Source organism: Epinephelus fuscoguttatus, linkage group LG10 (assembly GCF_011397635.1).
Source record: "Epinephelus fuscoguttatus linkage group LG10, E.fuscoguttatus.final_Chr_v1".
Lineage (NCBI taxonomy): Eukaryota > Metazoa > Chordata > Actinopteri > Perciformes > Serranidae > Epinephelus > Epinephelus fuscoguttatus.
The window spans coordinates 7,086,327-7,112,911 of NC_064761.1; the positions used below are offsets into that span (position 1 = coordinate 7,086,327).

At 40.7% G+C, this 26,585-nt stretch overlaps 1 protein-coding gene across 2 annotated transcripts in view; it reads right to left on the reverse strand.

Annotated features, from left to right (window-relative positions):
- pik3r3b (phosphoinositide-3-kinase, regulatory subunit 3b (gamma)) overlaps positions 1-26,585 on the reverse strand; it is a 293,170-nt gene that overhangs the window by 143,465 nt on the left and 123,120 nt on the right. For both annotated transcript variants that reach the window (XM_049587072.1, XM_049587071.1), the window contains exon 5: positions 6,968-7,099. In XM_049587072.1, the coding sequence (XP_049443029.1) occupies positions 6,968-7,099 (132 nt within the window). The remainder of the gene's footprint in view (positions 1-6,967; positions 7,100-26,585) is intronic.

Sequence of the window (26,585 nt, forward strand, 5' to 3'; positions counted from 1 at the left end):
AACACACCCTAAAGAGAGGTCCATTATATACAGCAAAGAGTGAAGAAACTGATTTAAATGACCCCCAAAAAAAGCAAATAAAGGGTTTCTTTTATTTACATATGCAGCTGTTTGATGCCTGGATATTTGTGTATATCTGAGTGGAACTAGGGCTTATTCTTATTATCCTGGCTATGGAGCATTGAATTTAAACTGGAAAATAAAATAAGGGAAACTTACTTTAGCATATGCTCTTACACATCTAAATCACAAGAAATCAAAAGGTGAGGATGATCTTGACCCATATCTCCTGCATCTGAATGCCTGCATTATCGCTTCACCGTTAGCTCATATTTTTAACTTAACTTTTACCTCTGGGAAAATCCCAGCAGTGTGGAAAGCCGCACAGGTTGTTCCATTACTTAAGGGTGGTAGCTCAAGTGACCTAAATAACTGGGAACTGCCCATTGGTCCGACAGCCCATTGGTCCGACAGCCCATTGTTCCGACCGTATTAAACCCATTGTTCCGAAGTCCGTTCCGAAATCATCATGATGCCCTGTGGTTAAGGTCTGGTTAGGTTTAAGCACAAAAACCACTTGGTTAGGGTTAGGAAAAGATCATGGTGTGGGTTAAAATGAAAAAGAAAGTGGCAAACACATAAGCTGTGAGCCTGCTTCGTCTCAAGCCTTTCCCAGCTGACCCAGAGCCGGTCGCGGTGCACCATCAAGGCAGAAATACGCCCACCGGGAGCAGTTCAGCACCGCGGACCATCGGACTAATGGGATGTTGGACCAATGGGCTGTCGGACCAATGACATGGACCCAAATAACTACCGTCTAATATCAAAGCTATGCTGCTTGGCCAAAGTTTTAGAATCCATAGTAAATGCTCAGCTGCAGGTTTTCCTGGACTCACACAATATACTTCAACGACAACAATCAGGATTCAGGCCAGGTCACAGCACTGCCACAGCTACAACACTTGTTGTTTATAATATTATAAACAGCCTTGATATTCACCAGCACTGTGCAGCTCTTTTCATCGATCTGTCTAAGGCATTTAATACGGTGAACCATAATATTTTATTTGGCAAACTATCATCCATTGGCCTAGACAGTCTCTCTATCAGCTGGTTCTCTGACTATCTTTCAGGTAGAACACAAGCGGTAGTTGCAGATGGTGCTAGATCCAACTCTATTTCTTTGGGCAAAGGTGTTCCACAAGGATCCATCCTGGGCCCACTTTTATTTATTCTTTATATTTACAACATTTTACTCTCCTCACCACTTTGTGATGCTCATTTTTATATGCACGACACAATTTTATACAGTTTTGGCCCCACTCTTAAATCAGCCGTTGCAAGCCTGCAATCTGCTTTTAACTGTTTTCAATTGTATCTTATTTCCCACAAGCTTGTCCTGAATCCCAGTAAAACTAAAGCTATGTGGTTCACGAGGTCGCAACTAATTGACTCCTGTCTCAGTATTCAAACCCTGTATGGTGAGTCAATTGAAACTGTTGAGTCTTATAAATACCTGGGCATTTGGTTGGACACCAAGCTTTCTTTTCAAACCCATGTGGAACACCTTTCAAAGAAATTAAGAGTAAGAATTGTTTTTTATACAGAAATAAGTCATGTTTCACCTCACCCAGCAGGAAGACCATCGTACAATCCACAATAATGTCTGTTTTTGATTTTGGTGATGTCATATACATGCATGCCTCAGCTTCCACATTGAAACCTCTTAATGCAGTTTTTTACAATGCCTTACGTTTTATCACTGGGGATCGGTATCTTACCCATCACTGCATTTTATATGAAAAAGTGGGCTGGCCCTCTCTCGAAGTTCACAGAGAACAGCACTGTCTTTTATTCATTTATAAAGCCTTGTGTGGAAAGCTTCCCTTATATTTAACCTCACTCTTAAAACTTTGTACCCCTGGTTATAATACATGTTCACAGACACAGCTTAGACTTCACATCCCACGTATGAAAAGTGAACTAGGAAAGACCGCCTTCAGTTTTTATGCCCCTGACAGATGGAATAGACTCCAGGAGTCACTTAAATTAGATAATCTGGTTTCTATCGAGTCCTTCAAGGTGCTACTTGATGATGCTTTACTTAGAGATCAGTCTTGCTCCTGTTATTTTTAGTCTTGTCTGTATCTACTATGTTTAGTTTTTTCACTTTTACATTGTAAAGACTGTATTTTTTGTATTCTGTACTCTCATGTTTATGTACCTTGTAATTTTGTAATTGTGTGTGTAATGTATTGCATGCAGGGCATCCTTGAAAAAGAGAGCTTGCTCTCAATGGACCTCCCTGGTGAAATAAAGGCTAAATGAATAAACACCTGCAAATATAAGGCATTGAGCTCTAGTTTCGCAGACCGGGCGAGGCGGGGGCACAGCGCACCTGCGCTTCGCCAACTGGGTGTGGCCAGGCGGATTTTATAAGTTTGGCACACCATGCGCCCTGGTGCAGCTACTACTCTATCCCACCTCCGTCCCTCCTACCGGCGCAAGTCGGAAAGAGAGAGGAGAGAAGGCGTGGAGTGGGTTTTACACACATCACACCAATCAAATGAGCCCCCCTCCTCGCCCTTAATGCGCCGTGCGAAGGTGTAATGAGAGTTTACTCAATTCGCCATTGCAGAAGAGAGCAGCAGCGTCAGACAGCCAAACTCCTCCCAGGAGGAAACTGATGTTTTGGTCCGGGAGGTCCAAGCTGGCAGTGTCCGAATATACGGAACTGTGAGCAGACCTCCACGGGCTGATGATGCAAAGGTAGCCTGGGAGGAGGTCACCACAATTGTAAATCAATGTTGCATTTCTCTCATGCGTGCGTGCGCTCTCTCTCTTTCTCTCTCGCAGTCTCACTCTGTTTCTTTTCTTTTGACTTTTCTAAGATGACAGATGCTGAATATATACTCCTTATCTGATGCTGTGGCTGTTTGTGGTTGGCTGAGAGGGATGTGAACTCATTAGTTTGCAGGCTGGGTTAATCAAATCAGGTTGGGTTTCCATTACACGTGCCAAACGGTGTCAATCCCCTTTGATCAAACATCAGATGTGACGGGACAGTCGATATAGAGATACATTTATGTGCTGACTGCAGATAGTTGCATTGAATAGTGGTTTTGTGGCTATTTATTGCATCGTGAATGTGCCTGACATTCTGGAGACCTGCCTATGAGGTTTTGGTGACGTGTGCACACTGTCCGCCGGTCAACCAAACTTCGGCTTACACCGGCTGCGCTCCCCCTGCGCTGACAGTAGACCCGGTTTCAGATGGCGAGCTTTTAGCGCACCTTCGGCGAAGCCTTTTGGCACGAAACTGTCACTGCACCAAGCTGGATCTGTCAACACCTCCCCCTGCTGCACCGCCACACCCATCTCAGCACACCTCGGTCTGCCAAACTACCAAACTGAGTGCGCCTCGGGTGGGTTGCACCACCTGTGCTGCGCCGGGAAACTAGAGCCCACTGTGTCAATTGAGGAAGAGCACTGAAGCTACTTACATTAGCTGACACTTACAATTGCTGCTTCATTCATGCTTCAACATTACTGGCTCATTTATCTGCATCTTTACTACTAGCCCACTATTATCATCTGATCATATTCCTACAAGTCCACAGTTTGGTCATTATAACCTGACTTACTGTTATTACTCTTCTGATGCACTCATGACAACATTCATTCATTCATTTTCTAACCGCTTCATCCTCTTGGGGGTCGCGGGGGGGCTGGAGCCTATCCCAGCTGACATCGGGCGAGAGGCAGGGTACACCCTGGACAGGTCACCAGACTATCACAGGGCTGACACATAGAGACAGACAACCATTCACGCTCACATTCACACCTACGGACAATTTAGAGTTATCAATTAACCTAGTCCCCAATCTGCATGTCTTTGGACTGTGGGAGGAAGCCGGAGTGCCCGGAGAGAACCCACTCTGCACGGGATCGAACCGGCAACCCTCTTGCTGTGAAGCGAGAGTGCTAACCACCACACCACCGTGCCGCCCCTCATGACAACATTGTTTGCTTAAATATCTTTGGGTTTTAGGCTGTTGGTTTAGGACAGGGATAGGTGGCTATCTGTGGCTCTTTAGCCCCTCTCCAGTGGCTCCCTCTGGCTTTGACAAAAATTATACAGACTTGGATCATGATTATTTTTTACCATTTTAATTTTAAATGTATAGCCTATACACCAAATAGAAAAAATGTTTCAACATGTCATCAACTAAAATGTGCGATCTTCATCTGTAACCTTTTGCCTTTTCCTCTAGATTTTTTCCAAATCCAAAAAAGGAAAAGTTTGATATAGAGAATTTCACAGTTACGTGTACAGATTTAACAGATGTATTCACCGCCACACCCTACTGCAGAGTAGCCACCTTGTGGTAAAATACATTGTAGAATGCTATTTTTGACTTATTTTTAATGTTAATATTCTAAACGCTCAAGTTGTCAGCATTCACAAATATGTGACACTTTATGATACACAGCAGCGAAAGGAAACAGACTTACTTAAGACCTAGGCTTTCAAATACGTTTTGCAGCTCTAGAAAGGGTTTTTTGGGGTCAAAAATGTTTTTTTCGATAGTAAAGGTTGCCGACCCACCCATTTAAGAAAACAAGTAATTTGAAGATATCACCTTGGCAGTAACAATGGGCACCATTCACTATTTTCTGTCATTTAAAATAGTAAATGATTGTGGTCATGGGAATAGTAAAATGATCAAGACACCTCTCAACCTCTGAATCGTTGCACCAGTGCAACCTGGTCTCATTCCCGGGGTGTCAAAATCCTCCATTTTGGCACTGTCCGCGGCGTCACCTTTAAGCGTTTGTGTGAGATGCACTGGACTTTCCACCACCAATGTAAACCCTTCTGCATCATTATTAGACACTCAGAGCAAGTGACGTAGTGTAAAGAGTGCGCAAGGCAACTCATGCTGGGCGAGTCCAACAAACAGTGAAACTCGAAACCAAAAACAACATTGTTTGTGACGGTAATGCCACTCAAAATGCAGGGATTTTAATGACATCCACAATCTTTTCCTAACCATAACTAAATTTTGATGCATAATCCTAAATGCCCAAACCTTCTTACCACTCCTTTTGTGCCACTTAAAGCCAGGTGATTTTTATCTACAGTACGTACATCTGCAGTCTTCTCCCAACATAGGAAAACCATCTCTTCCCAACCGCAGTTTTGTTGCCTAACCCTAAATACTGACACCTTTCTTACTGCCAACCTCTTCTGCACAGAGATACAATAAGATACAAAAGGCTGCCCCCGGCATCATTTTAGTAATGCTGGGGCTTCATGTGAGCTCACATTTCCCTAATTTCACTTTTGTTCAGTTATTCATATATGTAGGTCTTGTAGGTCTAGCCTGAAAAAACAACCAAGTTTGGGTTAAAAATCACCTGGTCCCAAACAGAAAACAGCTGAAATTAACCTGATGAATAATGACGAGACAAATTAAATTGTAATTTAGTCTCGTTATCAGGCTACAGGTGATGGGTGTTGCTGCTGAATATGTACAGCTATATGCTCACTAAGGAATATACAGTGGAACCTCTGGTATTTAGACCTGGAGGGAGCTGACCTGAGTGAAGTGCAGACCTAAATGGCAGCTTAAAACTCAAACCCACTCACCCCTCAAGCAAGTATTTTTTTTTTTCCAGGGATCTCTCAATATTATTGCATGACTTATCCTTACTGTGTAATACCCTCTTATTTCAAACAAGAAATCACTCTATGCTCTACAAATGACCCCCTCCTAAATAAGAAGTTCAATTTCAATGGGTTTAACCTCAGACGACCTGCACAAAATACTTGATGCGTCATTTCAAAGTGGTTTATCCTGACTTAAAATGTTTCCATGAATAAGTAAAATAAAAAAAGGGCTGTCACTTAAAGGAACGAGGACCAAGAGAGAGAGAAAAGCACTTACATAATTGAGGGGGTTTTCAGTTGGAGATCATATCAATGAGCTTAGCCAAGTAATATTTTTGGAGGAGGTTGCGAGGAAGCTGGTGCGAACTTCTTGCAAGCGCACATGATGCCTCTGTCCTGACAAACACACTCACACACTGTTCATCTGTCCATGTGTCTGTCTTTGACTTCCTTTTATTCCCACACACTGGCACGCACACCACCCATGCAAAGCATGAAACTCCAAATGTCAAGGAAGGGTTCATTAAAGATAGATAAGAGTGTGAGAGTCCCTAAAAGCCAGAGAGAGGAGGCCCTGCTGGGTGAGGTAGGCGGCAGGTGAAAGGGTGAACAGGCAGGTCAGCTGTACAGTAAATGAGACAAAGGTGAGAACCAGGAAATGAGCCACATTTCAGCCAAGAGTTTGTTTTTATTGAACCCTGAAGCTGTCAGGGGATTAGCAGAAATTTGATGCTGACGAGAGGGTACAGCCTTGTCGTCTTTACATCCAGATATGGCAGGAATCTGTCAGGTGTGACGAGTGTCAGCACTCATGCCAAGTGAGGCAAAAAAAAAAAAAAAAAAAAATACACCTTGGGCTCAGATTGAGCTCCAGAGTTTAACCCTGCAGAGTGTGAGAATGGAGAGCATATGACAGAGGATGCAGCTGGAGGTCTAAACTCACGCCAGTCGCCAGCCATGAAAATGCTGCTTATAGCTACAGGAAAACACAAAATCCTAAAGTGTATATGGGTCATAGTTAAGTTGGTAGTTTTGCTTCCCCAAACTTTCAGTTTGGACTTACCTGGTTGTCTTTCTATTTTACAAGCAATGGTCGGTTCATTTAAAATGAAAATAAATACATCTAAAGACAGACTTTCCATGCATATCATTTTGGTTCTATTTGTCTAGGTTTAAGATACCGGTCTTGGAGTGAGAGTAATTTTGTGATTTGGGTGAACTGACCCTGAAATACATTTTAAGCCAGGGCTAACATCAGTGCACCTGTGTGTGTTGCGGTGTATCATACTGTACCTTGAGCAGTGTAGACCAACTCGCTGTAGACTGAGGCGGGGATGATAGGGGCAGGCAGGTCCTGAAGGAAACCTTTGAGAGCATCAGTCAGAGAAATCACATCATACTGGTCCAGGTCCACTGAGACTGGATCTGAGAGGACAAAAGACAGGGAGGATAACAAAGGAGACGTGTTAGAGATTATATTTATGGTACAGTGATTGCTTTTTTTTTACTTTTAAATCTTTGACCTAAGCATGAATGGGTCACTGAACAGGCCTACTTAGATTATAGGCCCAGGGGCCCAGATAATCGAGAGAGCCTTTTAGAAAATTGACTGTCATTAACATTTTTCATTGCAGAGTCTAAGGACCAAAACACATGCCATTCGGAAAAGCTAAAGGAATAGCCATCACATTCACTTCTAGATGTTGCAACAAGCGGGACATCATGACACCTTCAAAACAACTGTTTGTGTCCTCAGTTTTCTGTGGGACATTTAGACTTAGTGATCTGTACAGCCGATTTGCAATTTTGGCCCTCAGACTCTGGAGAGACTCAGATGAGCCTTTTGGGCATCAGTGCCAAATGGGTCATAGCCATATTCAGTCCATTACTCAGTCCATTACTCAATCCAGCACTTTGCTCTAAAACAACACATCTTGACAACCTCTTGCCAGATCAAGGTTATTTTAAATTATTTTAAAAATGAATTCTAAATTCCCATAGAAGCCTTAGATATTCATGACCCCAATCAGTAGCTTGACAATCAGACTGAATTGCCTCTTAGTTTCACTTCATTTATTCGTGTTTCACTGAAAATGAACTGAAATGAATCACTGAAAAAACCTGAGATGTGGGCAGTGGTTTAGAGATCTGGAACCATGCAAAAAAAAAAAAAAAAAAAACCACTGACTATTGTATCATGACAATGTCATTCTGAAACTAAGCATCCTATTTCTGTTAAAATAGTGCTGCCGATATTGATGGTCCCATTAGGATGAATAGTAATATTTTTAGTCGCCATCTCTTTCCTCCAGCACTGCCATCTGGCCAAACTGTCAACTCCCTACACAAATGATCTTATATTTAGACAGATTGTTGTGAGAAAATGTCATGATCTTCAAAGGATGAACTCTTGTACAAGCTAAATGGATAGCTCAGATTTCTTTAAGTGGGGTTATGTGAGCTACTTATCTCCACTCAGTGTATCACCTACAGCAGACGTCAGTCAACACGCTCTGAATTTGGAGAAGCAGGCTGGATTACAGCCACAGAAGACAAACTATGTACTTCTATGGACAGGGGCAACATCAAAAACACATCACCTGAAAAAGGCCTAACTGAGCTAAGTTGACGCTATGTTGAGATACACTAAGGATATATTGACCACTTTACCTTATCATCAGACAGCCCCTTTCCTTCAGCACTATATTTTCTCAACTGTAGAACTTCCATATTCCTATGTAGCTCTCACTTTTGGCCTTTTTCCCTCTGCAAAAGTTCTGCTGAATATTTTGTTCATAAAGGTATCCTTTTGTTTCCACGTTGAATGGCATTTTGTCATCACTGCCCTAATCATTTTTTTTTTAGGGAAGGAATATGGAGGGAACACGGAAGTTGTGTGGTTGAGAAAAGTTAGTGCCAAAGGAAAAAGGCTGTCTGACAACAAGGAAAGCTTGAAAAACATTCTCAGTTTAGTGCCCACTTAGACTGATGTTGATTTTTTTTGGGTGGGACATTTGTATGTGGCTAAAACAAGTTTTGCTGCTGACCCTGTCCACAGAAGTACATTATTTAGCTTCGGTGTTTGCACTCTTGCCTGCTTCTCCAAACTGGAGGCTTGCCGACTGCCATCTACTGTAAGAAATATGCTGATTATGATAAGTACCTCATACAATCCAACTTCAAAAAATCTGAAATACACAGATTTTGGGGGTATATAGGTCAGAATACTCTGATTTTCCATGGAAACAGGTAAAGAACAATGAACTAAAAATTAGTAGCAAAATAAACTAGAGTGACTATACAAATAGCCCAATTTACTAGCTTAGAAGTAGTAAGCAGAACTGTAGGAATTAATGGGTCCCTGCTTTGGTTAAAAACTGGGATTGGGTCAGTGGTTGTCTGTTTGCTTAGAGTGTGTCAAGACTCATGGTCAGCTGTCTCTGGGAAAAAGGAAAACTGTCACTCCACCTCAGATAAAAAAGATGCTGAGATGTCCAACAGAAAGAGAATTTTACTAATCTTCCGCCGGCAGACAAAACAGATAAGAAGCCTGCGTGTGTTTGCGTGAAAGTTTCAGCAGATTAGCAAAGGACAAACCACATGGCGCCACAGGACGTCTTTTCTGTCCTCCATCTTTCACCTCAACCTTCCTCCTCTACTCTTTCTCCACTTGTCCTTCCTCATTTCTGCTTTTAACCTTCCTCCCCCAGCTCCTCTTCTTCCCCTCCCTCCTTGACCTTTCTCCTGTTTGCCTTTTATCTTTCATCTTCCTACATCAGCTCCACTTGCTTCTCTTTTTAATTCTTTTCCATCCTTACTTCTCCTCTTTCTTCTCCCTTCACCCTTCATCTTCCTCAGCCCATCCTCCACCTCCAGCCCCCCTCCACACCATAAGCACCAGACCCTCTGGAGTCAAAACGGCAGTTAAATCTCATTGATTTGCCCCTCTAACTAATGCCTGAATAAACTTAACCAATCACCACAGGCCAGTAACCCACCAGGCCATTAATATCAATGGATGACCTCTTCACATCGCAGTGCTGAGGCCTGTGTTATCATGCAGTGATTTGTCTGGGGGATTCGATCATCCCAACACCCAGACAGAGCAAATTTGGTGTTGCCATGGGACCCAGGCTCATGAAAAGATATTAATACACTTTTTCTTGTGTGTGTGTGTGTGTGTGTGTGTGTGTGTGTGTGTGTGTGCGTGTGTGTGTCTATGTGTGTGTCTGTGTGTGGGTGGAGGGGTATTAGAGCATAAAACAATTTGATTCCTGAAGAGCAGATTGTAATTTGTTAATTTGAGAGTGCCGTTTTTTATTAGGTTGGGATTTGTGCTGGTGGTAATAATGACAGTGGTGATGGTGTTATATTAGTTTGCACTTCTGGCACAAAATATACTGGCAATGTTGGCTAATTATGATGCTTGCTGTAGTAGGGGAACTTACATACAACCAAGCTTCTTTCTTCTCTGCTAATTTTTCATTTGTTTGTGTCACTATTAAAATTATCTCTTAACTGCCCAACTGTCACAAAATCTAGAAGTGAAATGCTCAGAGTTTATATTAATGCAGGTGCACTCATCTATGTTACTTTTAACTTGCTTTAACTACACTGCACTTAGAGGAAGAATCATCATCAGCAACAAGTGTATACTTCACTCACAAAATAAACATTTGTAGGCTATGTCAGTAATTCACCCCACTTTAAGTAAAAATCATGATTTTTTTTCTCACACGCCTCCATGCTGAACGAAGAATCCAAAAACAAAGAAAATTCTTGATGAACTGGAGTAAATGGGGGTCACATTTAACAACACCAAAACTATATCAAAACATCCATTTGTAAAACTCCTGTGGTGTAATCCAAGTCTCATTTATACAGTTGTATTCTCAGTACTTCCAAAACACATGCAAAACTTACTAATTAGAATACTCTTACATACAAATAGCGGCATGGGCAAGCACATGTGTTTTAAATAGTAAGCTTTCAGGGAAAATGCATGTGTTTGGATCGACTGTGCACTGGATTAATGAGAATTGGATCATACTGCACAAGTTGTGTGAGTGATAGTTTTGCTGTTGTTAAACATAGTCCCCCTTTCACGCCAATTCATTGAAAACATTGGCCATTTTTGGATTACTTGTTCCTGTGGAGGCAGGCAACAAAAACAACGTTTTTGTCATTCAACGTAACCAGAGTTGGGTAAGTGTTACTTTAAAAGTAATTAAAGTACTTCACTGCGTTACTTGTTTTTAAAGTAACCAGTTACTTTACTGCGTTACTCCCTGAGTAAAGTAACTCAAGTACTTTTAAAATATTTCCAATGTTACTCCCTGAGAAAAGTAACTCGAGCACTTTTAAAGTATTTTTGAGTATTCTACATTTCCTATTGGGCAATGGACCACAGGGCGCTAAGCCTACATTTTTTGTCTCCAAAATTAAAGTTATGGACCACTTGCCCTTCACTGAGATCCAATTCTCCCATCACAGCCGTCACTTTGACCAGTAGAAACACACAACGATCTGCTGCCATAGACAACTGTATGACAACAACACCCCAGCGTTTTTAATATTTCCTCTAGGGATGTTACCACACAGAGTAAAAGGGGAAATGATGGTGTGAAACAGCAGAGGCACTTTGTCAACCCGCTGAGTTAACGTTACTGTCATTAGCATCAAGCTAGCAAACGATGGTACATCCTCACGGTCGGACATAAAGTAATAACATTAACAAATAGCGGCAGGGCTTTTACTCACCACAACTGCAGAGGCTCCCAGCTTCATTTGAAACAAACTACATTATAGACGGTCCGTTATTTATTAATCCCTCTGTGTGTTTATATAGTTACTTTTTATCCGCTCCGTTGTCTTTGTAAAGTTAACATATCGCACCGTCATTTCAAACTCAACACTTCCTGAATTTCTTTCTTTCTTTTACAAAATCCGCCTGGCCACACCCAGTTGGCAAAGCGCAGGTGCGCTGCGCCTCCACCGCGCCTGGTCTGCGAAACTAGAGCCCAGTGACTGAAATAATAGTAAAAGTAATAAAAATAGGACAAGAATAACCCGATGACATGAAAGACGACCGGGGATAATTGGTGAGTACCATCGTGTAGTGTCTCATGTCTGTGTAATGTGACATAGTGACTTTCAGAACAGCCAGAAAAGTTGTGTTGTGTGTACCAGGCATAATGCAAGTCCTGACTCTGACCTGTCTGTCAGCAAGTCATCCACCTTATTTTAGCCTCCAGTGGGAGACAATGGCAGCATTTCTTCTACCACATAGCTAGCCACAAGCTTCATGACTTCTTTCGGATTGATAGGTTTAACGTTATCTCTGTTATTAGAACCAAAAGACAGCCGTTGCCGTTTCGGAGCTGAAGGACCAGCATTCTGAAAGTAACGGAAGTAACTGATGGCTTGTTTGAAAATGTACTCAAGTATTTGATTACTCAAACAGCAAACTAATGCATTAGGTTACTTGTTACTGCAAAAAGTAATCAAAGTACTCAGACGCGTTACTTTGACGTGTTATATCCAACTCAGAACGTAACACAGAGTGCGTAATTGATTTATTCAGGGTCATTTTGTGGGTAAAGTATTGCTTTAACCTTGAACCCGAGGCTGTAGACTGATGGAAGAGAGGAGGAGCTGCTGCAGTGGAACTTTTAGTCCCAGTGCCATGAATGGAATATTGCACCTAGCATTCTGCTGCTCCGTCTGCCCAGAGTACAAGCTGTGCTGCTAGAGTATGGAGCAATAAATAATCAAATGGTATATCCAACAGCGCTTTTAATGAATGGTCCAACTTAAAAAAAAAAAAAACAGAAAATCAAAACATGGCGCCAGATGTTTTGATCGTGATGGGCCACCACAAATAACTGAATGTGTGGGAAACCCTGACATAAATGGAAATGTTGATATTTTTTCATTATCATCTTTTTCAGGTTTCACAGCCCCAGACTTGAGTGAGAAATAACACAGATCTCCTTGTTTGATTTGGTGTAAGTGAAAAGCTTAGTCCCTCTGTAAAAGCAGGCCTCTGTGTATCTACCTTGTGTTGGACGATAACAATATTTAGGTCTGCACAAAACAGGATTTCCAACAAAGCAGAAAGTGTATGTATGAATTTGGGCAATGTGTTGGCTGGTCATGAGTTACTAATGACTTCAAAGAGTGGAGGGAGGCAGCAATGACAAAAAGTGCTTGTTTCGGACACATTTGCTGAAACACAACCGTCTGCCTTTCCCACGCTAACAGCAAAATGGCCTGATTGTTCACAAGAAATGCACATGACTTCTTTGAAGTCACTGGGTTCATTATTTATTATCAGACAAACATTATCTGGGCACAAATAAGCAAGATTTTCAGACAATTGTCCATAGGCCTTTCACAGACTGTTAAGAATGATTATTTTTAATCCATGATGGGAAATGCAGACAGTTGTTTTGAGCATAAGCAACAGCAGCCACTTGTTTGTGTATCAGACACCACGAAAAATTGGTGACTGACATCAGAAACCACCACATAAACTGGTGGCATTTAACCAGGATCTGTCTGTGCCCTGCTGGGATGCTTCCTCCTGACTGCCCTCCAGAACTGGATGTGAATGACCCAGTTCTTTGTCTGGTTAGTCTTCATCGGCAGCCTGGCAAAGTAGGGTTCAAAACAGACAGGAAGAGCGGAAATGTCATTGTGCAATTTAATGGAGACAATAACAAGCTGATTTGTAGCCACAGTAAAAACAGAACCAGTCTACACTGTTGCAATTAGAGCATGTTTAAACTGATTTTACATCAGCATTTATGGCAGTATAATTTCCACCCATTCATTTCAAAAGAATCATCACCATCAGTGGACATGGAATTAATGTGTTTGACCAGTTTCAAACTGTCTCAGTGCCTGCTTTTGAGGGAATGGAGAACCAGAGGAGGATATCACACCTATCACTGTTCAACCAAATAAAGCAAACTTTAAATGTGAGAAGGGAGTTGACAATACAAATATGTCTCCTGCATAAACTGTGGACCTTCTGTCTAGTTAGCAAGTCAACTAGCTTGATGTGCTATCATGGCTAGCTAGTGCTGGCATTTTTCCAGCTAACTAGCATGTTAGCACTAGATCACCACCTACAGTAGCTCACCAACAAATTCAGCCAATGGGATTTTTGAATGGGTTTTTGGGTAGAAGCCTGAAATAAGCTCTGTAGTTAACATTGACTTAAGAGACTTTAATGTTTTGTTCTACAACATAAAATACCTCATTAAATACACCAATCTTGAATTTTGATATTTTAGGTGTCATAAAAAGGCTGTCACTAATAAGTGGCTAAATGAGACTACAGAATGTCATCACACAAAACACAGCTTTACAGCCTCGTTGTGATGGCGGCAATGAAGTTATGCGACTGTAGTGTAGTTCGTATAGCCTTAACATTAGCTTTTTACTTCCAGCGATTGCATTTACTCTTCAAAAATCATAAAAGTGGTGCTCCTTTGTGAAGATTACCTTGCTAAACAAAACCAGTACGTATCATAAACTTTTTGTTCCCTACAGAGTTTATTTTTGGCAATAATCTGAAATCCAAATGAAAAATCACACTGGCTTTTTGACGAGGGAGCCAGGCATGCCTGACAGCCTAACACAAAAAAACATCATCCCCACAGCACTCCATATTCACATCATCACCAAGATTCTAAAGCCATCTATTTCTCAAGGACATGCAAATTTATTTAGCTGTAATACTCGTCTGTCTACACGCCGTGGATGCCCTTTGGAAGTACAGTGTGTGTGTGTGTGCTAGTTGGTCAGTCTAAAAAGTGTCTAAGCTCAAAGGGAAATCCACAGACCTATGTTATGTGTTTTTCTTCCATGGAGGACAGTAAATCCCCTTATAAAAAGAGGCAAGTGTCTGCTGGCTTGTTTACTGCAGAATATCACCAACAACTGTTACCAACTATGAATCAGATGCAGCCAGCATTAAATCCAGAGGTTCCCAGCAATGGCTTCAGAAGTTAAGTAAAAACACATTTCTGTCTTTCCTGCTGATGATCTTAAAGTTGCACTAATCCATACTTCATTATTAAAAATGGACCAGGTGACTATTGGTAGTTTAAAAGTTGTAGCTTGTGGGGACGAAAGCCATACAGAATTATTCTCCACAGTTACATTTCTATGAATCTTTTTGGCCTCTTTTAAACTCATACTTTGGGTTTTACAGCACATGTACTGTTTAATTCAGTCACTGCGCTCTTATTAAACGTGTTAACAGCCATAGCAGCGGCTGTTGTTAGCAAAAAAACCCCTCACTGTACACTGTGTGCTGAGAACCAAACAACAGACAAAATCTGGTGAATAAAGTGGAACATTTAGCCGCTAAAGAGCCAGATATTATTCTCAGGAGTTGGTCGGGACCAAACCAGATCTTAAAGAAGACAGAATATTGGACTTCATTGGGTGGACACAAACAAGACTCAAATTGCATGCTAATGTTGATACCTGTCTTTAACAGGCATCTGTTTGCTAACATATCAGCCTTTACTACTTTGTAAGGTGATATTATGAGTGTTTTTATCTTGTTAAACTGCACCCACTGTGGCCAAGTATCAAATTATGCAGTTTTAAAATGTTAAGACAAAAGTAACATTAGGGAGCAGGAGCCTGGCTCTGCTGGATTGAGGGACATGGTGAGTTATGCCGACCAGAACGGTCGAAGTCAGCAGAGCAGCTTTAATGACATTTGATGAAACAGAGTTGTACTCTGGGGCCACAGCCAATGCAGCATCATTACACTGCTCACTGAGGGAATGAGGGAACGAGAAATCCCTCGATCAATTCAGTCCTCGATCTTCCTGTCTCTTTCTCTATGTCTCGATCCCAAGTTTAAGTCTTAATTCTGGCTCGCGCTCATCTTGTACTTTCTCAGGAGTTCTCCAAGAAAACATCGCCTTTTCTCTGTTTACATTTTTCTTATGCTACGTCACCTATCCTATCACACAGTGGGAAGACTGATATGCTTTGGAGATTCCTACTCGTTTGTTCAGCTTAGCATTCAACCAACATGTCCTAAAGACAGATGCGTAGAAACACACAAATCTGCACACATGCCCATGTGTACACGCATATCCAAATAGGTGATTATTGATTATCATTTCCTGTAAATGTCTGTAAATCGACAGGTTCTGACACATTTTTCTGATCTTCCTCCCAAAGGAACAACTTCAACCCGTCACTTCATCTTCGACCTGTCTCCGTCTTTCTTCTCACTCATGATTTCTGTCTCCATCAACTCTCTCATCTCATCCTTCTTCTTCGTTTTACCTCCCTCCTCTGCCTCTTTCTAATGATAACCTTGCACACACATACAAACACACACATGCACATTGCCAATTTTCACTCCATCCTTGATCCATCAGTCAGCTAATCAAGGCTCTGTCTGACACTGGCTATGGATCAGTCGACAGATGGGCAGATGAATGAAGGGGTGGATGAATGAATAGAGTGAAGCCAGGTCAATAGTCAAGAGCAGGATCTAGATATTTGTGTGTCTACACAGGATCCATTTGGCAGGAACAGTTGATTGGCTTCAATGAGATTGGGTGGAGTGTTAGATCTGCATTTCCTGTTTAAAGGTTAAAGGGGAACTACACCCATTTTCAAAATTCATACATGTTATTCCTATGGTCTAAAACAAAATATTAGTAGAAATGAACAGCTCTCTCCCAAATCTGAAAGCTGGAGACTTAAGAACAACATTCTGTGGGTCCACAAAATCAGGCTCCCATTCATTGTCTATGGAGCAGCTTCAGACGTTATACCCTATGACATTCATGTTCACAAATATTGACTGAACTTTCCTAGGCCATGGAAATAACATATTGGAATTCTAAATTTAGGTGGTGTTCCCCTTTAAATAAAGTGATTTCACTGAGGGTACTTAATTAAAAGAAATTATAAGTGTTCTATATAATGAGAAGGAACAAGAGAAAAATGTGAGTTTCAGAGCACAGAGTTTGTTTTTGAATGTTTTCAATTAAAAAATTTTATAAATCTGTCTTTAACTTAAAACTGAAAGAAAACCAACATACCTCGAGACCAGCAGAAATGTGCTACTCTCTTGTGCCACACAATTGTGCAACACAAAAAAAGATAAAATTCTCAATTTTTTTCAGTACAAGGCAAAGAAATGTACCACTTGTCATTGTCATGCTTGGCCCAGGCAGCCAATCAAATCTAGTAAGACGCTGGATTGACTACAGTTTTGATGCCGGTAGATGTGGCAGAAACAGTAGGACAATGGCAAATGCAGACGAAAGGTTGATATTAGCAGTATTCACTTACGATGAAGGTCACCCCATTATTCAAATAACAATCAGGGAGTATAATACTGTTTACTATGCCAATAAATAGGCTATTTAGCTAGGTAGCTGTTGGACTGTGAGCGAACTATGGAGTATGTGAGACAGAAGGGGGAATTCATATCTCATGATGAGATAGTTTCATGTTGGACACTGTCTTTGGTAAAGAGAAGAGAGAGAGAGAGAGAGAGCCTGTACGGGGGCATCGAGGAGATAACAGAACATTAATTTGTGTGTGTTTTTCCTCTAATCATATTTAATCAGCCAGTTGCGCAAGCATCGCCGCTTCACAGGCGTACCACACTGTTTTGCCAGATGGGCTTAGCCAAGCATTTTTTAAGCATCCGTGCCTGTAGCAACACGTCTTACTGCGATTGGGGCCTTATTCAAGCATAAAAGAAAATTGGTTACATTATTCTTCAGCTCTGTCAAAGTACCTTTAAACAACTCCAAAAGCCTCCATAACACACATTTCTCATGGCTTTAACTTTAGGGCCCATTTATACTTCCTTTACATACAAAAATAGAGGGTGGAGTAAAAAGTGTCAGACAACAATAAACGTGGTGACAGTGGAAAAGTGTAATATTGGCCTACCTTTTAATGGAGGCAGCTTTGTAGATAGTGGTGGACTGCGATGACGTTTAATACAATGCGAAATGTGGATGAAGGACTCTTTTTCTGTATTACTGATTTTTGTTTAAAATGTCTTTGTCGTCAGTTGTATCTCGCTTGATTGAACTATGCTACACTGCCCTCACGATTTTCACTAGTACTGCTCCGTTTCGTTCATATCTGTAAGCTTTCAGAAAATGTGCACAAATAAGACATAGTCAGCCTATGTTCTAGAGGTATTTACTATTTAAGCAAAAACAGCTAGCTTATGGTGAGGTTAGATAGCCTATTGTTGGACAGTTCCAAGTTTATATAGCCAGAAACATTTTTATATTGCTAGCATCTAATATTACAGCATTGTATAAGGTGCTAAACTTTCTTAGCATAACTTATCAGCAGCCAGTCGCCAAGAAAATATCTTCTCGGTTGGATCTGAACCTTTGTGTTTTGTATTCTTACAACACAAATGTTAGCATGCTAATAATGGCTAATTATAGCACAGCTCATGCCACATTCATATGGGACTAACCATGATTATACCATCACATCAATGTCCATGTCATATTAAGACTGGGAAATTAGATTTGTAGGCTACTGAAAGCTCAGAATTATTTAACATAAATAATACCAAGGTCCTCTCAGCCTTAGTCTGTTGTTCAAGATATATAACTACAAATTCAATGGTTGAAGGTATTTGTAGATGATGTGAATGCTCACAAATCAACATGGAATCTTTTGAAAGCAAACGTTCTTCCCACACAAGAAGATGGCATCGACAGAGCATTTTAAATGACTCCTGGGTATTGTGGTAGCATAAAAACAGTCAAAACGTATCTGTAAGCAGGGAAATCTTACTTTCTCACTTAATTCAGAGTGTGCCTAAAAAATTTACAGAAGTACAGCCAACACTGATAGCTGTCGCAACATCAACAATAACTACAGTATATTAAAAATTTTCAATTTAACTTGGTCAAGGTTGTCAAATCACAGACAAGCTCAGTACTGTCTGCTACAGAGAGCTCTTCAGGAAATATGAAATGTCTGTTTGTATTTTTCTCAGATTATCGTTGAGGTCACCGCAGCCAGACGTTAAATGACACAACACTGAGTGTACCTCTTTTATCTGGAGTCAGTATGTACAGGTACATTAAATGTATAGATGTCTTATCATAGACGTAAAAGACACAGAGTGAAGGACCCCGTGTCTTTAGAACTAAAGGCCGACTTGCTCTGCGCAGCATCCAAGGCCGTAACATCCAGAGCTGCCACAGAAGAAAGACGCACTTTGACTGAACTTGAACTTGAGCCACAGGAAATTTGAAGGACAAAATCAATCCCCTGTTCATACACAATGACGGCAGTATGGTTTAATCAGATAAAGCTGCGTTTTAATGTAATACACAAAACCGCTGTGTTCATTTTTGTGCATTGTGTGCTTGCCTGTTAGCAGTGTGTGTGTGTGTGTGCGTGTGTTAGCCCTTGCAGCAGCATTCCAATAAGAATCTCATTACACTACAAAAGCTGTGTGATCATCTGCTCTCGCCAGCATTACAGCACTCTGATTCAGACCAACAAGCAATTTTCAGATGAAAAACTGCAGCACAATCCAGTGGGTTTGTGGAAAAGTTGTTCTCGGCTAATCCAATAGTTGTGATTAAACTAAAGCAGAGGGAGTTAAGACTGATAGAGGCAAAACTGGCTGTCAAAGAATTAGAGTACAATTGAGATTCTCATTTAAATCAATCTGTTTAGGGAGGAGAGCTGCCACTTTAAAAAGCACTTCCCCTGGACAAAAACAACAGTAAGCTTGTTGAGAAATCCAAAGCTGATATATTAAAATATTGATAGACTCAGCATTGCCATGGCAGCAGTCAGCTTTTCTGCTCACACCTGAAATAATTATCTTCATAACCAAATGTCAGAATCTTATATTCACTGCAGTGGATTACAGTATTTAGTCAAAATGAAACGTGGTTTTTACAGAATCAAATTTAGAAATAATCTGACACACTGCGGCTGGAATTAAAGCAGGTATTTTATGGTTTGTCTTCTCAGCGTGTCATCTAATACCAATGTTCAGTTTACATAAAGCAGAACTAGTGTCTGAGGTGGGTGGTACAACTGCTGTGCTGTGACATGAGAAGTGACATGTAGAGCTTCAAGGACTGAAAAGGGAAATGATCACTGCTCCTGTAGCTAATGTTAATTTAAAGACTTAAAAGAAGATCAATTTATTAAATTGTTATAATGGATAATGTGAATTGCATTCAGATTTTTTGAGGGATTAAAAAACTAAACCTTGATAAGATCAGACAGAAGAAAAATTGTCTAAAATGTAAACAAATCAGCAGAAATAATGTATTCCTTTTTGTTTTGTCTGTAACAACTATTTGGGTTGATCCAAATGCTGAAAGTCAATGTGTTCCTGTTGCCGAACTTTCTCACCAAGGGCTTTATCAGTTTGTGTATTCACGCCGAAGGGTCACAATACGATAGTCACAGTTCAGAGCATGCAGCCGCACATACAATATGCGTAATGTGGGACAAGAGTTTACAAGTGCAAATTCCACCTGGAAACTGCTAGCTATAAACTGTTAGCAACAGGTGCTGAGGTTAGCAAAACAAGCGGATTGGAGTGCAGGTCAGTTGCACTATGACAGGCCCAAATTAAATGCTGGAGCTGGAAGACCCTTCTGCATGAAAGTTGTGTATGAGACAAGAACAGTGTGTTGCCACTGCTCCACTGTTGTAAGGTATGTGAATGGAAACACATTGAACATGCTAATGCACATTCGACAGCATCACCCAGATGTGCTGATCATCAGGATGAGGAAAGAACAAACCCGAGCCACACTCATCGTTAAAGCCTGTTTTGACTTGTTGCCTTTTGGGAAAGTGTTTGTACAGTGTAATACAGGAGTGCTTAAAATGTTCCCTATTTTTCTGATGAAAATAGTTTACCAATTGAATACCAATGGGCAAAATGTTACCTCAGTCAGTCTGTCTCTGAAACGTGCAAAACTATCTGTTCAAAATAAGTTTACCCGCTGTATCAAACTCATACAGAACCATGACTCCTAAGCCAGGATATGAACTGAACCGTGACTTCACTGTAACATTACACCCCTAGTTGCACCCTCACTGGGAGCTTTTAGCCACAGAAGATACAGCGGAATATCAGGACTGACAGGTTAAAAAAGAAACATATGGTAGGATTTCCACATCTTCCTGATGTTCTCATCTGACCTGTTGGAGATTATCATTGCAGAAAATCTCAAAGTGGAGACAAACAGTGGAGTTAATTATTGCATCAAGAACAGAACTACACTGTGTCCCGTCTGAACTGAATAATCTTTATCTTCCATCATACACATTCACAGATACTGCGGATACCCATCTTCTCCTGAAGCTCCTGCTTCAACAGCAAACATGAAAACACACACAGACTGGTAATGGGCTTGCTGATTTATGAAGAAACACAGGAGGGTTCATACATTCCTAAAGGACATGAAGACAGGGTCAGATGCTGATAAAAATCTGTGTATGTGTTTCAGAGAGAGAGGTCAAGAAATGTTCAAGTTAAAGGAAGCTGAATAAGAACAGTGAGAGGGTTTCTGGTCGTATGACTCCAGTTTATCAGAGATTAATTGTCAAAACTGAATTCAATTTTAGTTTTTGCATGTCCGCAAACACAGACACATACACCTGGTGATAGATGTCAGAGGTGACAGACACTGCTGAACAATCACCCTAGCACACTGATCTGCCGTCTGACACCAGAAGAGAACACTGAGGGTGACAGACAATGGAGGATCCTCAGTGTGATGAAGTCGTCTGTTTTCAAATATCACCACAAATCTAAAGCAGATGAGTAAGAATCAGCTGAGCATGACACACACACACACACACACACACACACACACACACACACACACTTGAACTTCTAAAAACACAACACGGATAAAACTCTTCAACCACACTGACTCAAAAGCAAGCCAGTCATTACAAACTTATGCTGTGCAGCCAAAGTATGTTCAGATGTCCATATTTTTTTCTCAGCACTTTAAGGACTCCTTGTCCATGTGCACATTGGAGGAGTTTGCTTTCTGGCAGAAATCTATTCATTTCAACCCAAACCACAATTTTTCTGTCCCTGATCTTAACCAGGAAATCCCTTCTGGCAAAGATCCATCTAAGCAAACTTCTTTCAACACCCGTCTACATTAGTTTAAAATTGAAACTGGGCAAAAACTATCTGCTGGTAAAGGTCATGTAATATGGCCAAAAATCCCAGAACAACTACTAAATGAACCATTTGGTGAGAATATTTTTTAAACTGCAATCTCCAAGATTAAGAATATAATTCGAGTCTCATGATGTGTGCACAGTACCTGATGGACACCTAAAGGCAAGAGGATAAAATGGGGGGCGAAAGCACATTTTTGCCCCGAGGCGCCTTACTGGCTTAGCCCAGCCCTGGTTTTGACAGTGTAATGAGGAGTTGAAACAGCCTCTGGGAGCATGAACTTCTCCTGAACCTCCTTTAAATTTGAGTCATATTTTCTTCTTTACTTTTTCTGAATCACAAAGACACCACTCTGTCTGAAATGAGTCTATTACAAGCATGAGGGAAAAATAAAGTCAGAAGTAAAAGTGATGTGAGATGATTTCCTCCAGCCATAGCTATAGGTAAAGGAAATGTTTTATACAAGATGATATCCACATTCACCACTGATTTGTGTCCTTTAAGCCCATCTGTAGATCTGACTTTTACTTTCAGTAACTTCGCTTTCTTTTTGTGACCAGTTTATTGCCAGTTTCTGTAAAGTGTCATTTCTCCGCTAAAACAAATTACACTATTGAGACTAAACAAATGAAAAACGTTAAAATCTGCAGCATCACTGAGGAAACATTTAACATTTAAAGACACCATTAAAGGCATCGTAACAGTTTGTCATCAAACATTTCTGCTTGAAACTTTATTACAGTATTTAATGGGCCTGCAGATACTTTGGGTTTATGTGTCTTTATGTACATACAGACATGCTTGATGGCTTTTATATGTTTTTTTATTTGTGTTTGCCTATGAGAAGCAATTGTGCACTTTAAATATATATAAGGGCCAATTTTTATTATCTTGTGTGTGTTCTGCCTCTTTCTATTCTTTGGAATTACTAAAAGGTGTGTTTTTCTACTTTAAGTCAGTCAGTCAGTTAGTTAGTTAGTTAGTTGTTAGGTGGGAAGGTAGGTAGGTTGGTAGAGGTAGTGGTAGAGGTAGGCAGGTAGGTAGGTGGGAAAGTGGGAAGGTGGGAGGAGGTAGGTAGGGAGGTAGGGAGGTAGCTATATAATTAGGTAGGTAGATAGGTATCAGGAATAACACTGTTTACACGTACAGAAATAAAGCAATAGGCAGTCTTTGTGTGAGTAAATGATCAGTGGGGTAATGTACTATAATTTCAGAGTTGGTTTAAATTGCTCTTACCAGAATTTACCCTCCACAGTAGTCCTTACGTGGCCTTCACACTAAAGGACTGCATGGAGATAAATTACCATCAAAATAAGTAAATACAGTCTGTGTCTCTATGAACTACCCTTTGTGTGTCTTTTTGGGGTAGAACAGGGACATGTCTAAGGTCAGAGGAGGTGGCTTACTCCCTGCACCTTAGCAAGAAATAAACAGAAAACCAAACAAGATGGTGATGGATTTAGTAAAGAAAAAAAGACAGGAAAGAGAGGGAAACATTCATTCCTTACTGACCACAGCTCAAAGTGTGTAGGATTTAGGATGCGTGCATGTGTTTATGTGTATGATCCTCAGGGTGATAATCTCAGTCTGATCCCTCTGAACTGTTTCTGTTTCTATACTGAATATTTCCTATCAGTGCCAGGGCAGAGGAGTTTGCTGGTGTGTGTGTGTGTGTGTGTGTGTGTGTTGTGTTAGTGTGCACATATTTGTATGTGTGAACCCGCTCACCTCTCCGTCTACCCATCTGTCCTTGGCATTCTGCTCACACACACTGATATCACAACATGGACTCAGAAAGATGCAACAGGAGGACAGAGAGACAGAAAGAAAATAATAACAGAGAGAGAAAGAAAGGGCGGCCCTGGAACTCTCAAACTGGCAGACGGAACAAAGAGAAGAGAAAAAAAGTGAAACACTCCAATTGCAGAGAGACAGGAAGTTCATCCAAAGGCCAAAATTCAATAATAGTTGAGAGAGAATCAGCTTTAAAGGATAAATCAGCTTCTCTCTCTCTAAAAAAAAAAAGTTTCATACACAGATGTGGTTTTGGTTTGTCAGTCTCACAGATGCAATATAATGCATCCATCCAAATACCTTATGATTAATTTTTCATTTTAAGTACTATATCTCACATTTGAAAAGCCACCAATCTGGTCTAACAGAAGCCTCATCTTTCTGGAGTTTACGCAGAGTGTGAGAGTTCGGTCAAAGTGCAAAACCTCCACTTGCTGAGTCAGGATTTAAGATTAAGAAAAAACATGGCACTTAGTATGCTTTTGTAGTCTACAAAGGCTGCAGTTTGAAAAGAATAATGACTATAAAGGATAATCTATTCAAAATTATTTGATCCGTCCTTTCTGTATATTATTCAATATACATACATCAATATATATTTCTATTGTATAGTGTGAGGTCTGGCACTAATGTCGACTTACATCTTCCACAAGATGTAAGTCAGATTACCTGTGCTATAATGGCTGACATATTAAATTCAGGATAATGTACATTTCCTAATTAACTTCATTCACTTCTACTTCTCTGCATTCTTGAATGCTGAATCTACTGTCAATGAAAATTCCCACATCCTTTAGATGTTTTAAATTAAAAACCAGGAAAGCGAGGAATTAAGGAGTCCATTCAGTGACCAGAGGACATTTAATGAAAAAGCTAATACTTAAGTAGCTTAAAGGTCTAGTGTGTAGGATTTAATGGCATATAGCAGATTGTAACCAACTGAAATTTGTCTTGTGTGCCAAGCACGGAGGAGAACTACAGTGGCCGACACAAAAATGGAAACGCAAAACATACCTGTCAAACAGGAAACAGGCCAACTCTGTGTCACTCTTCATCCTCTCCTTCAGTGATCACCAGCAAAAGAGAAAAGTATAGCCCAACCCACAGCTTCGTCCGTTTGGCATTTGGCTTTGCTAAATATGCATTTTTTCAGCACTGCATCCACAACTGTCCAAGCCTCCTCTACGTGCTGCTGCTAATCTTTATTTTCATTTAGTGCAGACCTCACCTGCAATCTGTTATTGGCTGCCAGGCACATGCCCATAAATGTCCTGACCAAAGCAAACTAAGTAGAAACTAGAATTACCATTTTGTGGTTGCATGCCTCTGCAAACCAATCAAGATGCTTCACACACATCTCTTCACCAAGCAGCAAGAAAGATCAATACAATGGGCAAGGTGGGCACCCAAGATTAGTGTCACCAATTCAGTATCTGACCGAATGTCTCCCCTTCTGTTTCTGAGATATGAGACTGAGTAATGGCCGAAAAAATGTTTCTGAACAACATTGTGATGCCACAGTGAAGTTGGCCTTTGACCTTTTAGATATGAAATGTCATCACTTTATCATTTTATTACATAAGACATTTGTGTCAAATGTTGTCATAATTAGTATTAGCAGTTATGTTTTGTGAGGTCACAGTGATCTTGAGCTTTGACCTTCAAACAACAAATTCTAATCAGGTTATTGTTTAGTGCAAGAGGACATTTGCACCAAATTTGACAAAACTCCCTCAAGTTTTACCTTTTTGAGGTATTGCGTTCATGAGAATGAGATAGATGCAAGGTCACAATAACCTTTGACCACCAAAGTCTAATCAGGTCATTGTTGAGTTCAAGTGGATGTTTGTGCCAAATTTGAAGAAGTACTCTCGGGTGTTCTTGAGATATCACGGTAATGAGAATGAGAGGGATGCAAGGTCACAGTGACCTTGACTTTTGGGCACCAAAATCTAATCAGATCATTATTTGTGCAAAAAAACCAAACAAACCAATAAACAAAAAACAAACAAAAAACACTCTCAAGGTGTTCTTGAGATATCGTGTTCACAAGAATGTGACGGACAGATGTATGGCTGGGCCGACGGATGGACAATCCGAAAACACAACCCTGCTGGCTAGGGCTATCACCAGTGTGGAAGCATAGATAAAAAACACAGGCAGAGGGTTAAGTCTCTGCAGGGTCTCTACACTGCCGTTCACCTCTAGTGGGTCATAAGGGATGATTGAGAGAGGTTACTTTTATGCAAGTCTATACATCAGGTAGGTTACATCAGTGTTACTGCACCATCAGGCCACTGAACCCAGCTGAGAAAGTCATGATTTATATGCCATAGACTACTCGGGTAAACATTTTTGCAAATGTGTCTTCACAGACACACACAGTGTGGTTGTGGGTTAGGACTAAGAGCAAGATATGGTTAAATAAAATGGTAGCTTACAAGTGAAGAGTGAGAGGAACAGAGAACAAAAGATGTCAAACAGACGGTGAAGCCACAGGTATCGCTTTAGACGTTCATGTTACAGGGCAGCATATGGCAGAGATAAGAATCTGAGACAGGAAGAAAGCATACAGAGACAAAGCGAAAGACCAAAGAGAAGAGAAGAGAAGAGAAGAGAAGAGAAGAGAAGAGAAGAGAAAGACAGGTATACATGCAGGCTATCAGCGCATTTACATACAGAGATCCTAACAGTGTTTGCAGTGTGTGTAAGGTTGTGCATTGTCACACCAGCACTGTGCAAAAGATGACATCATTGAAGAGGATGCTGAGTGGCTGTTCAGTGCTCAGGGAGGAAGACAGCGCTGGAGGGAGTATTCTGTGGGTGCAATTTACATTTACATTTTTCGAATGCATTCATCTTTGACTACTGCAACTAGTTGTTCACTAAACATCTGAT